At 44.3% G+C, this 13862-nt stretch overlaps 1 protein-coding gene across 3 annotated transcripts in view; it reads left to right on the forward strand.

Annotated features, from left to right (window-relative positions):
• ppp2r2bb (protein phosphatase 2, regulatory subunit B, beta b) overlaps positions 1-12338 on the forward strand; it is a 104399-nt gene extending 92061 nt beyond the window's left edge. For all 3 annotated transcript variants that reach the window (XM_024432565.2, XM_024432566.2, XM_024432567.2), the window contains exons 5-9: positions 3821-3998; positions 9323-9487; positions 10731-10900; positions 11115-11206; positions 11343-12338. In XM_024432565.2, coding sequence (XP_024288333.1) covers positions 3821-3998; positions 9323-9487; positions 10731-10900; positions 11115-11206; positions 11343-11622 — 885 coding nt within the window. In that variant the 3' untranslated portion in view covers positions 11623-12338. The remainder of the gene's footprint in view (positions 1-3820; positions 3999-9322; positions 9488-10730; positions 10901-11114; positions 11207-11342) is intronic.
• The last annotated feature ends 1524 nt before the right edge of the window (positions 12339-13862 follow it).

The raw sequence follows: 13862 nt of genomic DNA on the forward strand, positions 1-13862 counted from the left end.
TTGCCGGGATGTCACTTGTCCTACTTATATCAGTACACTCGTAACAACCGAATCATTGCGAAACTTCCATTAGATCAAGTAAGCCACATGTAGCAAATATACTAGTCAATTATGTGTTAACCAAATTTGACACTCCCTCATTAACCTCCATACGAAAACTCCTCGCTTGGTGAGCGAAGAAAATGTCTGTCAGTCACTCTGAGAGAAAACACGATGTCACCCATCAGAGAGGAGGCGGGCTGTACTGTCAGTCTGTCCCAGTGCCCTGCACCTTACTAACTGACTACACTTAACCCTATGTGGGACCAGTACAGGATCAATGTTATTGAAAATGTCCACTGCTCACTAGCATACCACTGTGTATGCATACCACTGTGTATGCATGCTCTTTGGGTTGAAGGTGGATTTCCCATGCCTCTCCTATCCTGTCTGAACATATCACCCGCTTGGCTTGATTCATGTCCAGGTCTTTCTATTGAGTAATAACTGTGGACCGAAGCAGCTCCTCCCAGCGCTGCCTCATCTGAGAAACAGACGTTGATGTATGAGTTAATGACCTCAGCAGTCTCTGCAGCATGATCCTCCTCCACCTCTCGCTGTGTGATGGTGTGACCGTGCCGGGGCGCTGAGAGACACTCATCATGCTAGCAGACTCATATCTGATAATCATTGGCTGTGCTGCGCTGTGTCTGTGTGGCGTTGACAGATGGTTTGTGTTCACTGTCAGACAGATACCCAATAATGGTCAGCCAAGGAGGCGCCCAAGAGTGAATGCACATTAGTGAGCATGTCCCACTCCCCCTCTGTCACTAGTTATCACTATCTCTCTCTCTCTCTCTCTCTCTCTCTCTCTCTCTCTCTGTCACTAGTTATCACTATCTCTCCCTCTCTCTCTGTCACTAGTTATCACTATCTCTCATTACTCCTCTCTTTCTCTTCCTCTCTCTCTCTGTCACTAGTTATCACTTTCTCTCTCTCTCTCTCTCTCTCTCTGTCACTTGTAATCACTATCACTCATTACTCATCTCTTTCTCTTCCTCTCTGTCACTAGTTATCACTATCTCTCTCTCCCTCTCTCTGTCACTAGCTATCACTCATTACTCCTCTCTCTTCCTCTCTCTCTGTCACTAGTCATCACTATCTCTCTCTCTGTCACTAGTTATCACTTATTACTCCTCCCTTTCTCTTCCTCTCTGTCACTAGTTATCTCTCTCTCTCTCTCTCTCTCTGTCACTAGTTATCTCTCTCTCCCTCTCTCTCTCTGTCACTAGTTATCACTATCTCTCTCTCTCTCTGTCACTAGTTATCACTATCTCTCTCTCTCTCTCTCTCTCTCTGTCATTAGTTATCTCTCTCTCTGTCACTAGTTCTCTCTCTATTTCTCTCTCTTTCTCTGTAACTAGTTATCACTATCACTCATTACTCCTCTCTTTCTCTTCCTCTCTGTCAAATTGTCAGTACTCCGTCTCCCTCCAGGATTCTTTATATTCTTTATATTCCTTTTCCCCTAGTTCTTTCCATAGTCTCTCTCCCCCTCCCTCTAATGTGTAAATGCATCTTTCCCTGTTGTCTCTCCCGTGCCGAGCCTATAGACCAGTGGTAGTACAGATTATTGTATGGGACAATATACAAATGCTTTTGAGAAAGATAACAACAAATAAAATAACAATTTTATTGAGTAAATGTTTCTTTATTTTATTATTATTTTGAATAAGACATGAAAATGCAATGAATTCAAGGTTATTTGTTGATGTAAAAAAAATCAAAATGGACCAATTTTAAGGTTGTGCTATTAGATTTTGGGGTGAGGTCATGAGAAATTCTGGCTGAAAAAAATGGACCCCTCCCTGAAAAAGTTGAATACTATAGAACATTAGAGACTGGGGGATTATGGCTGAGAGCGGTAGAAATCCAATCCCAAGTGTGAATTGTCTGTGTGTGTGTGTGTGTGTGTGTGTGTGTGTGTGTGTGTGTGTGTGTGTGTGTGTGTGTGTGTGTGTGTGTGTGTGTGTGTGTGTGTGTGTGTGTGTGTGTCTGTGTGTCTGTGTGTGTGTCTGTGTGTGGGCGGGTGTGTGTGTGTGTGTCTGTGTGTGGGTGGGTGGGTGGGTGTGTGAGCGGTTGTGTCTGTGGGGAGAGCGGCTGGAGGGGCATTTATCACTTTGCACAGACAGGAGAGGTTGTGTGTGGGTGTGTGAGGGGGAGTGCTAGTGAAGGTGGGGGGGGTCCCTGGCGAGGAGCTGCAGGCTACAGCTGCTCCTCCTGTATGGCCGTTAAGCAGCTCTGTGAGGGGTTATCGTTTACCAGCGCTTTTATTGCTCTTCCAAACAGAGCCAGAGGAACCACAGACAGAGAGAGGGAGGGGGCAGTCTCTGTCAATAACACACACTACAACTGACAGCTCCACACAAATTAAGGAGTCGTCTGGGCTAGTGCTGGACCAATATACCGTACAAACCTTCGTTTGGGATCGAGATATATAAAACCAATTTCTCTGTTTTGGCAAATATGATGGTAGAAATACCCGCATGCCTATATCATCAATTGGAACTTGTAAACAGCCACAAGGTTTCCTATCTCCTGCAGTCATTGTCAATCATGAAACCCTAATGCTCCTCTATAAGAGTCCTCCTCACATCCAGAGATAATGATCATGATGCATCAGCACAAGCCTCCTGCTGATTCCACTGAGTTGGCAATGCATTAGTCTAAATTGTGAGGCGCGTACGAGACAAAATCTGGAACATTTGTCAAGAAAGGGGCCCATAAAGTGTGCGAGTGTGGCAGACAAGGCCTTGCACAGTGGGGGTCTGGGTCTCTCTAGGGGCCCCCTGTTGTGTGGCTAGTATCAGGGGCCCGGGCTGAGATTTGCCATCATTAAGGGACCCTACTCCCTGTGAGAACATTGGGTTCCCCATTATGGGCTGGCTAGAGGAGCTCTCAGTTCAGTCTCACACTGTCAGAGTGGTGCATGAACAGCCCATACTTGAAATACTGCACTCACTGAATAACTGACTGTTGAATACACAGGTGATTTGATGTTTATAAACACATCTTTTTCTTACTCTCTTTCTCTCCCTCCCCTCGATCACTCCCTCCCTCTCCACTTTTTCTCTCCTCCCTGCCACTCTTCTTCCCTCCATCGTGCCCTCCCTGCCACACTCCTTCCCTCTATCGTGCCCTCCCTGCCACACTCCTTCCCTCCATCGTGCCCCCTGCCACTCTTCTTCCCTCCATCGTGCCCCCTGCCACTCTTCTTCCCTCCATCGTGCCCCCTGCCACTCTTCTTCCCTCCATCGTGCCCCCTGCCACTCTTCTTCCCTCCATCGTGCCCTCCCTGCCACACTCCTTCCCTCCATCGTGCCCCCCTGCCACTCTTCTTCCCTCCATCGTGCCCTCCCTGCCACCCTCCTTCCCTCCATCGTGCCCTCCCTGCCACTCTTCTTCCCTCCATCGTGCCCTCCCTGCCACTCTTCTTCCCTCCATCGTGCCCCCCTGCCACTCTTCTTCCCTCCATCGTGCCCTCCCTGCCACACTCCTTCCCTCCATCGTGCCCCCTGCCACTCTTCTTCCCTCCATTGTACCCTCCCTGCCACCCTCCTTCCCTCCATCGTGCCCTCCCTGCCACTCTTCTTCCCTCCATCGTGCCCTCCCTGCCACTCTTCTTCCCTCCATCGTGCCCTCCCTGCCACCCTCCTTCCTACCATCGTACCCTCCCTGCCACTCTTCTTCCCTCCATCCTGCCACCCTCCTTCCCTCCATCGTGCCCTCCCTGCCACCCTCCTTCCCTCCATCGTGCCCTCCCCGCCACCCTCCTTCCCAGGTGCCAGTGCTGCAGCCCATGGACCTGATGGTGGAGGCGACGCCCAGGCGGGTGTTCTCCAACGCCCACACGTACCACATCAACTCCATCTCCGTCAGCAACGATTACGAGACCTACATGTCCACAGACGACCTGAGAATCAATCTGTGGAACCTGGAGATCACCAACCAGAGCTTCAGTATCCTTCTCCCGGCAAACATACTGTAGATGGCTAGACTGACCGCTGAGGAACTCATTAAGAGATTGTCTCACTTTGGAAGATGTTTTCATTTTTGTTGTTGTTGGATTAGCTCATTCATGATGATGTATGCATCACAGTCAGGATGTTAAGCTGGAAAACAGAAAATATATACTATTTATATATACTATTAATTCTGAATTGCATTATTTCTCAGTTTCATGGGGAATAAAAAAAGGTATTCAGTTTAAAGCAGTTTAAAGCTCTTGTATGCAATAGAATTTCGGCCATTCTGCCATTTGCATGTTGTAACTTTTCAAAATTTAACTTCATTCTTTATCTTTTTTCAGCACTGTATCTAATAACAGACATGTTTAACTCTTCAAAATGTGTAATGGTCAATCTCAGGCAATTTTTACAAGGTTTCTAAATGGAAGATGGTTGCATTTGTCTCAGTCCGGTTACCAAAACGGTTTAAATATCAATTAAAAGTCATGCCAGCTAGTTTCTTTGTTTTTCCCTCAATAAAGTGGGTATTTTAAAGAAATGATTGGTTACATGTTGAAAAAAATATATCTGTAGCTAAAAAGTCATATGCAGGTGAAATCTCTTTTTTTTAAGACAAAGCCATTTTTTATTTTTAAGGGCGACCCCAACCTCAATTTTATCACAAATCTATCATGTGTTTTTATCAAACAATTGTTAAAATGATGGACCAAGCATAACTGAAAACTAAGTGGTTTATCTTAATTTTTTAAATAAAAAACAATTAAGTAACAGAAATGAGCACTGAGTAACAGGAATGAGCACTGAGTAACAGGAATGAGCACTGAGTAACAGGAATGAGCACTGAGTAACAGGAATGAGGGCTTGTATGTGTGAGAATAATTGGATGTCACAGAACTTCCTTCAATTAAACAAAGATAAAACAGGTCATTATATTTGGCCAAAAAGATCTGAGACTAAATAGGAACATAAAGCAGTAACAATTGTGTGTGTGTTTTTACATGAGTGCGTGTGTGTATATGCGGGGTGGTGTGAGCGGTAGAGAGAGAGAGAGAGAGAGGTGTGAGTATCCCTCCTCCCCCTGCAGCATGTGTGTCTGGCTCCTGCCTCTGCACAGCATGGGTTCTCCATCTTCCTCTACAAAAGGCAAGAAAGACAAGAAATACAAAAAGCTGAGAATATTAAGCAGATCCTCAGATCTCTACATTGACTACCAGTATCTAATATTAACTTGAAAGTACTATTTTCGGCATATAAAACACAACATTCACTTGCAAACACGACATACAATTGTATTTCATATAGAATTGTAATAAATGAATGAACAAAAACGTGCCTTTTCTAAGAAACAGTCTCTAGTTTGGCCCAGACCTCGTTGTCAATTTCCATGTAACGACCTGTGACTTGCTTCGCTGGTGGGATGGTACACAGGATGTCTTGAAAGGAGTACCAAAGGATGTCTTCGCGTGCTGGCCAGCAAAACCTGTTGGACCCAGTCCTTTTCATACAACGACCCTTGACGTGTGTGTGTGTTGTTTGTGTCTGTGATGATGCCAGGGTACAGTTGACCGTCGTACTTCAGCACACACCATTTGCCGACAAAACCTCAGGACTTTGCCGCTGATATTCTGTGGTCGTGGGAGCCTTCTTTCAATTTGAATGTGAAATGCTTTGCATTAAAGCACTCGCAGCTCAGAGGATGTCTTGCTGTGCACAAAGCAGCTGACATCCCTGTAGGTCAGCTCTCCATGGAATTGCTTTACTGCCTGATGCATCTTCACCGTAGCTGGAACTGGGCTAACTGGAGGTGTAGTGAGGTGCTTCATGGCTTCTATCCTGGACTTGATCCGGTAGCAAAGTCTCCCTCCACTTTTTGCGACGTCTGCGCTTTTCCCCCTCTTTCTAAATGTTATTGACTGTTTTCTTCCTGCCTGATGCTATGTCCTCCCTGTATTTCTGCTGTTCCTTCTTTTAAGTATCTCTCTCTCTCTCCTTTCTGGTTCGGCATCGCGTCGAGTGCGATAGCGTTTCTGCAGCATCTAATCGATTGGCTCCCTGTAAGTAATGTGTTCACATTGTAAAACTGAAAACACCTTCAGTAATTCCAACTGTAAAACTTCAAATCAAGAGAATAGTATTTTATAGTTAATCAATATATATACCAGATACACATTTAAAATGGCTATGTCATTCAAACTTCTCACTCCTGTGACTCTTATTCAGTCCTGTTACCCTTCATATGAGTAACAGGACTGAAAGTAACAGGACTGAGTTTTTAGCATAGCATTTGCAAACACCTGAAATGTAGCCACATTTGGCATCAATGCTAATAGCATGAGAACACTTAGCACCTTCAAGTGGTTTACCAAAACTATCTTAAAAAAAACAAAAAAAACAATACCTAAATTATTTCTTAGATGTTAACAGGACTGTACTTTGAGATTGACATTCTCAGTCATACTTACAATATGATAAAACATAAGAGTGAGAGAACTTACTTTTGGACTTCCCATGGCCTTCAGGAGACTCAAATGATGCTACTTCCTGTTGATCATGTGACTTGTGGAATGTCCCAAATTTTTAGGGAGGGGAATGTGTCAGGCTAACAGGACTGAGTGAAAACCTGGGGACACCTGGCGACTAAAATGTGTGTTTTAACCAACATATTATGATTTTCCGATGAGAATTCAAATGTTATGTCTAAATTGGAAATAGAGTCACACAATAATACAAAAAATAAGATTTCTGAAGGATTCTATTCATTCTTTTTCGTGGTGAAGTGTAGTGTTAGAGAGTGGGAGAACGGGCTAAAATCCCATTTTTTCAGTGTTCTAGGTAGTTTGTATCAAGGCTTCACATGATGTGTTTTCAAATTGCAATTAGGACAAAGTGCAGGACACTTTGCTTGATAATATAATGTATTATACACATACTTTTCATGCATATTCATGCATGTAATGTCCTGGGGACGAAAAGGGCACCGATTTGGTGGAATGGCCCATTTAGTGTGTCCTATCAAATTCGTACTGAGAGAATGTGAGTTGGCATAATGTAGCTAGACCAGTCAGGATTGGTATCATCTTGGTTATGAAACACTGGGATAAAACAGAGAACCAGGCTTAAGTTAAGAATTAATTTTGACAATTTACATTTTCTCCCAATTACACTGCTACCTATGAAAGGATATACAGTGCATCCTGAAAGTATTCAGACCTCTTGACTTTTTCCACATTTTGTTACGTTACAGCCTTATTCTGAAATTGATTCAATTGTTTTTTTCTCCCCTCATCTATCTACACACAATACCCCATAATGAGAAAGCAAAAACATGTTTTTTGAAATGTTTGCAAATTTAAACTGAAATATCACATTTACGTAAGTATTCAGACCCTTTACTCAGTACTTTGTTGAAGCACCTTTCTGTATTTGGCGAGTTTCTCCAATTCTTCTCTGCAGACCCTCTCACGCTCTGTCAGGTTGGATGGGGAACGTCGCTGCATCTCCCCAGAGATGTTTGATCGGGTTCAAGTCTGGGCTCTGGCTGGGCCACTCAAGGACATTCAGAGACTTGTCCTGAAGCCACTTCTGCGTTGTCTTGGCTGTGTGTTTAGGGTCGTTGTCCTGTTGGAAGGTGAACCTTTGCCCCAGTCTCACCAATCTACCATAAAGGCCTGATTGGTGGAGAGCTGCAGAGATTGTTCTTCTTCTGGAAGGTTCTCCCATCTCCACAGAGGGACTCTAGAGCTCTGTCAGATTTACCATTGGGTTCTTGGTCACCTCCCTGACCAAGGTCCTTCTCCCCCGATTGCTTAGTTTGTCGGGCGGCCAGCTTTAGGAAGAGTCTTGGTGGTTCCAAACTTCTTCCATTTAAGAATGATGGAGGCCACTGTGTTCTTGGGGACCTTCAATTCTGCAGAATGTTTTGGGTACCCTTCCCCAGATCTGTGCTCGACACAATCATGTCTTGGAGTTCTACAGCCAATTCCTTTGATCTCATGGCTTTTCTTCCCCCCTGACATGCACTGTAAACTGTGTGACCTTATATAGACCAGGTTTGGCCAGGGTAGACCCTCACTGTAAATAAGAATTTGTTCTAAACTGACTTGCCTAGTTAAATAAAGGTAAAACAATACAAACAAACAAATAGACAGGTGTGTGCCATTCCAAATCTGGTAAAAACCATTGATTTTTACCACAGGTGGACTCCAATCAAGTTTTAGAAACATCTCAAGGATGATTAATGTTAACAGGATGCACCTGAGCTCAATTTTCAGTCTCATAGCAAAGGGTCTGAATACTTGTGTAAATAAGGTATTTCTGTCTTTTAGTTTTAATACATTTCCAAAAATGTCTAAGAACCTGTTTTTGCTTTGTCATTATGAGGTATTGTGTGTAGATTAATGAGGAAAACAATTCATTTAATCCATTTTAGAATAAGGCTGTAACAACAAAATTTGGAAAAAGTCAAGGGGTCTGAATACTTTCCGAATGCACTGTAGATCTATATGGCTCATCGTATGAAACTGCTGATGCCAGTGTGCCTACAAATCCCCCTTTATCAGATCGTCCTCTGAACAGAATGCCCATGGACTTCCACTGTTCCTTTAAATGGAAGGCAATTTGAGCTAACAGCTTGGTTGATATTTACACTGGGTAGATAGCAATTAGCAAGCTGCTGGTATCTCTGTCTATATCCCCCCTGGGTCTTCATATGTCTGCCTCTCTGTCACTCTGGCCATTACCCTTTATCCGGTGCCTGTCTCTGTCCAGCAGTCATCTGCATCCCATCCCAGGTGTGTGTCAGAGAGAATCCAATGAGGTCATCTTTAAACAGGCGCACATCCCCATTGATCAACAATGATTTCCACTTTGAGGTTCTCTGCAGATCACAGATGAGATGCCCTATGGACAGCAGAATGGATGGCTGAGCTTTGGGACCCTGGGCACGTATTGAGCTTCTTATTTACTGAGCCTCTTTACTGGATCAATCACAGTGCTACTGGCTAGTCAACCTCTCTCCTCAGCTCTCATCGCCTGTCTCTCTCTCTCTCTCTCTCTGTGTGTGTTGGATCTGCTGCCATTTCCCTCCTCCGGGTCAGCGCTGGTTTCTGCTGTTCCTTGACATTTTTAAAGTCTTATTTTTTTTGACCTCATGCTGTTATATCTTTTCCTTTTTTTGTGTGTGTGCTTACTCTGGCAACCTCTAATGGGTTGCTATGGGTTTCCCCTTTCCTTCTATTGAAAGTCTCAAACTGTAAGCTATGAATTGCGTCAGTGCTCCTCTATGTGGTTGAGTTCCTTTACCTCCCCCACCTCAGACATTGTGGACATCAAGCCGGCGAACATGGAGGAGCTGACAGAGGTGATCACAGCGGCAGAGTTCCATCCCAACCAGTGTAACACCTTCATCTACAGCAGCAGCAAGGGCTCCATCCGCCTGTGTGACATGAGGGCCTCAGCACTGTGTGACAACCACTCCAAATGTAAGACTGCCTCTGCCTCTGCCGCACCCCAAACCACTCATATGCTGTACATTGTCAGCAGGCTCCATGATAAGGGCCAGCAGTTTATCCCGACCACACGAGTTGACTAGGAAAAGCTATGGGGCCGAGTGGTCCCGGGCAGTCAGGTCACATGATCAGGGAAAACTGCTGGCCTTAAGCATAGGCACCGGGGCTGTTGTACGCTCAGAAGCCCCTAAACCTCTATAACAGTCGATCTACTCCTTTCTAATAGCCACTGTGTCACTAATTGTTAGTCATTTGCTGCACAGTGATAAATTAGTATTTGTATGATGGGACCCTGGCACAGTTGTTGGTAAATGAATTAAATGCATGCTATGTTTTGTTGAACTGAGCTAAGCTGCAGGTGGACATGTCTTTGTGAGATATTATTGGGAAATAAGGTGGAACTGGAGATAAACAGAGAAGCACAATGATGTCAAGGGGGATTTTATAGATTTTTTTCCCCCCCTCCAGTTGTTTTTGGCATTTTTCCCATGTACTAAGTTTGTAAATGGTGGACCAAAAAGTCCACAGGATACAGTGTGTATTTCTCCATGGGCTCTGAGTTGATCCAAACACACAGTGGTATTGATGATTCAAGGTCAGTCAAGGCTCTGTCCCTGAGCCCCAAATCATCCGTTTTCACCAGGCTGAACATATTGACAGATCATAGAGAGACAGGAGGTTATGCAGTGAGAACAGCCATATTATAATATCTATTATTGGCACATACATCTTACATTTAATATCTTAAAAAAGCCCACAGTATTTGTGTGTTCAATTATTGACCGTTAAGAGCTGCATTTGCATTTCAAATCAATTGTCATCCTGTTTGAGAGGCCCCCGTGGATAAAGATCGACTCATAAATAGGAAAGATAGATGATTACATTCCCCGAAGTAAATAATCAAGTATTAATGACGCGTTTGCATTGCAAAATACGACCATGTTAATGACTTGTTTCACTGAGAAATAAATGTCGTCCAACATGAGAAATGGTTTTCTTTTTAGCCAATATTTATCAGTGAGATGTATTGTTTCTCTCCTTTTCCCTTTGCATATTTAGCGGTTGTTTAGAAGAGCCAGCTGATGGCCTAAAGTAGCTGGTGCAGTGTGAAAGTGATTAATCAATCAACTGAAGCTGTAAGCCAGAGAGTGGCTCCTCCAGGTGCTTTCTGTCCAGATGTTAACACCGCTCGTTCCTCTGTCTGTTCCCCCTGCAGTCTTCGAGGAGCCGGAGGACCCCAGTAACCGCTCCTTCTTCTCTGAGATCATCTCCTCCATCTCAGATGTCAAGTTCAGCCACAGCGGGCGCTACCTGATGACACGGGACTACCTCACGGTCAAAGTGTGGGACCTCAACATGGAGAGCAAACCTCTGGAGACCTACCAGGTAGAGTATAGTACACTTTTTTTTTTGAACGTGTCAAGCTTGTTATGGAGACCTTGATACACTGTAGACCATACATCACTCTGACCGTGTCTGCACATCGCTGGGTACAACAAAGAAATATGCAAAGGGAAAACACCAGAGCCATATATCTACCGAAAACATATGGTTCTGGAAAATAGATCTCCATTTATTTCCCCCTTTTCCTCTCTTCCAGGTGCACGACTACCTGAGGAGTAAGCTGTGCTCCCTGTATGAGAACGACTGCATCTTCGACAAGTTTGAATGTGTCTGGAACGGGTCTGACAGGTCAGTGACCGCCGCTGTATTAGGATCGGTGTGACTGGAGGTCTTCATCCTTTACATCAGTTTATCAGTAGATACGGTTGGATGAATGGGATTGATGTGTTGCGGCATCCTCACCCCCCCCTCTCTCTCCCCGTAGTGTGATCATGACCGGCTCCTACAACAATTTCTTCCGCATGTTCGACCGCAACACCAAGCGTGACGTGACCCTGGAGGCGTCGAGGGAGAACAGCAAGCCCCGGGCCATCCTGAAGCCCAGGAAGGTGTGTGTGGGAGGCAAGAGACGCAAGGACGAGATCAGTGTGGACAGCCTGGACTTCAGCAAGAAGATCCTGCACACCGCCTGGCACCCCTCTGAGAACATCATCGCCGTGGCCGCCACCAACAACCTGTACATATTCCAGGACAAGGTCAACTAAGGTTGGATGGACGAAGAGCAGAGCAGCACAGACCAGCATAGCGCGCCCTGGCTGGCTGGCTGACCGCGCTCACCTGGGGACTGGGAGAGGGCCGCAAGGCTGGGAATCTCTGGCCGCACTGCAACTTGTGAAGAAGAGACACTGACAGCTTTGCAGCTTCCTCTCTCTCTCTCTCGATCTCGGAGACTTGCCGCCATGTTGTTGTAAATCCAGGGTTGCCCTCGGTTGCACCCAGAACATTGAGAACGATGGCTGTCAACGCCTGTTTATTTTGTTTTTCTCCATTTTACAATTTTCTCCCTCAAAGTTGTTGCTGTAGTTTTGATGGATATGCACAGAAATGCAGGGATGATACTTTTATGTGTATGTTCCTAAGTAGAAACAGGAGTGCTTTGCATTGGGGAGATGGAGATGAACTGAGAGACTGGCTCCAACTAACTCACCCTTTGCATCCCTGAGATGATGACATGCTTAGATGCTACTGAGATGGTGTGAGCTTGATGCCCTTTGACCTCTTCTCCTGCCCCCTCTGTATCTCTTAATTTATTTATTTATAATTTCTCTTCATGAAGGTTTCAAAACATACCTGCAGAGGAACGGATGATGTTACTGGGTAGAATTGATTTAAAACAATGTAGCAAGCTTTTTTCTTCCAATTTTTAAAAAATACATTTACAAAAATACATGTATAATAAAAAAAAAATGAGTAACCTAAATAGTCCTGACTTTTTATTATGGGCTCAGTGACCCTGGGAACAGAGCTGGGACAATGAATCCAAAACGTTAGTCTCTTTAGCCCCGTTTATACTTGGTGCTGTGTCCTGATCCTGTCCACATTCTGATTGGGCAGACAATTAGTGTAGACCAGTGGTTCCCAAACTTTTTATAGTCCCTTACCCCTTCAAACATTCAATCTCCAGCTGCGTACAACTAGCACCAGGGTCAGCGCACTCTCAAATGTTGTTTTTTTGCCATCATTGTAAAAGCCTGCCACACACACACACACAAAATATGACATATTTATTAAACAAAAGAATGTGTGAGTTTTTGTCACAACCCGGCTCGTGGGATGTGACAAAGAGCTCTTATAGGACCAGGGCACAAATAATATAATAATAATCAGTAATTTTGCTCTTTATTTAGCCATTTTACATATAAAATTGTATTTGTTCATCGAACATTGTGAATAACTCACCACAGGTTAATGAGAAGGGTGTGCTTGAAAGGATACACATACCTCTGCAATGTTGGGTTGTATTGGAGAGTCTGTCTTAAATACTTTTCCACACAGTCCGTGCCTGAATTTAGTTTTCTTGCTAGTGAGGGCTGAGAATCCACTCTCACATAGGTACGTGGTTGCAAAGGGCATCATAGTCTTAACGCGATTTGCCAAGACAGGATACTCTTGAGCGCAGCCCAAATCTGGCAGTGACTTCTGATGAAATTCAATTTTCACAGAACCGCTTGTTGCAATTTCAATGAGGCTCTCTTGTTCAGATATGTTAAGTGGACTGGAGGCAGGGCATGAAAGGGATAACAAATCCAGTTGTTTGTCATCCGTTTCGGAAAAGTACCTGTGTAATTGCGCACCCAACTCACCCAGGTGCTTCGCTATATCACGTTTAACATTGTAAGCTTGAGTTCATTTGCACACAAAAAAAAATCATACAATGATGGAAAGACCTGTGTGTTGTCCTTGTCAATGTAGACAGAGAAGAGCTCCAACTTCTTAATCATAGCCTCAATTTCATCCCGCACATTGAATATAGTTGTGGAGAGTCCCTGTAATCCTCGATTCAGATCATTCAGGTGAGAAAAACATCACCCAGAATTATGGTCAGTGAAAACTTTAAGCTCGTCTCTCAATTTAAAAAACGTGTCAATACTAAGTCATTGATAATCAGCGTATGTTGTAAAAGCGTTACATGGTCACTGCCCATATCATTTGCATAGTGCAGAAAATACACAAAGAGTTCAGGGCTTTGCTTTAAGTTAACCATTTTCACTGTAGTGTCCAAAATGTCTTTCAAGCGGTCAGGCATTCTTTTGACAGCAAGAGCCTCTCGGTGGATGCCGCAGTGTACCCAAATGGCGTCGGGAGCAACTGCTTGCACGCCCGTTACCACTCCACTATGTCTCACCGTCATGTTTTTTACACCATCAGTACAGATACCAACACATCTTGACCACCAAAGTCCATTTGATGTCACAAAGCTGTCGAGGACTTTAAAATTATACTC

The sequence above is a fragment of the Oncorhynchus tshawytscha genome, linkage group LG09 (assembly GCF_018296145.1).
Source record: "Oncorhynchus tshawytscha isolate Ot180627B linkage group LG09, Otsh_v2.0, whole genome shotgun sequence".
Classification (NCBI taxonomy): Eukaryota; Metazoa; Chordata; class Actinopteri; order Salmoniformes; family Salmonidae; genus Oncorhynchus; species Oncorhynchus tshawytscha.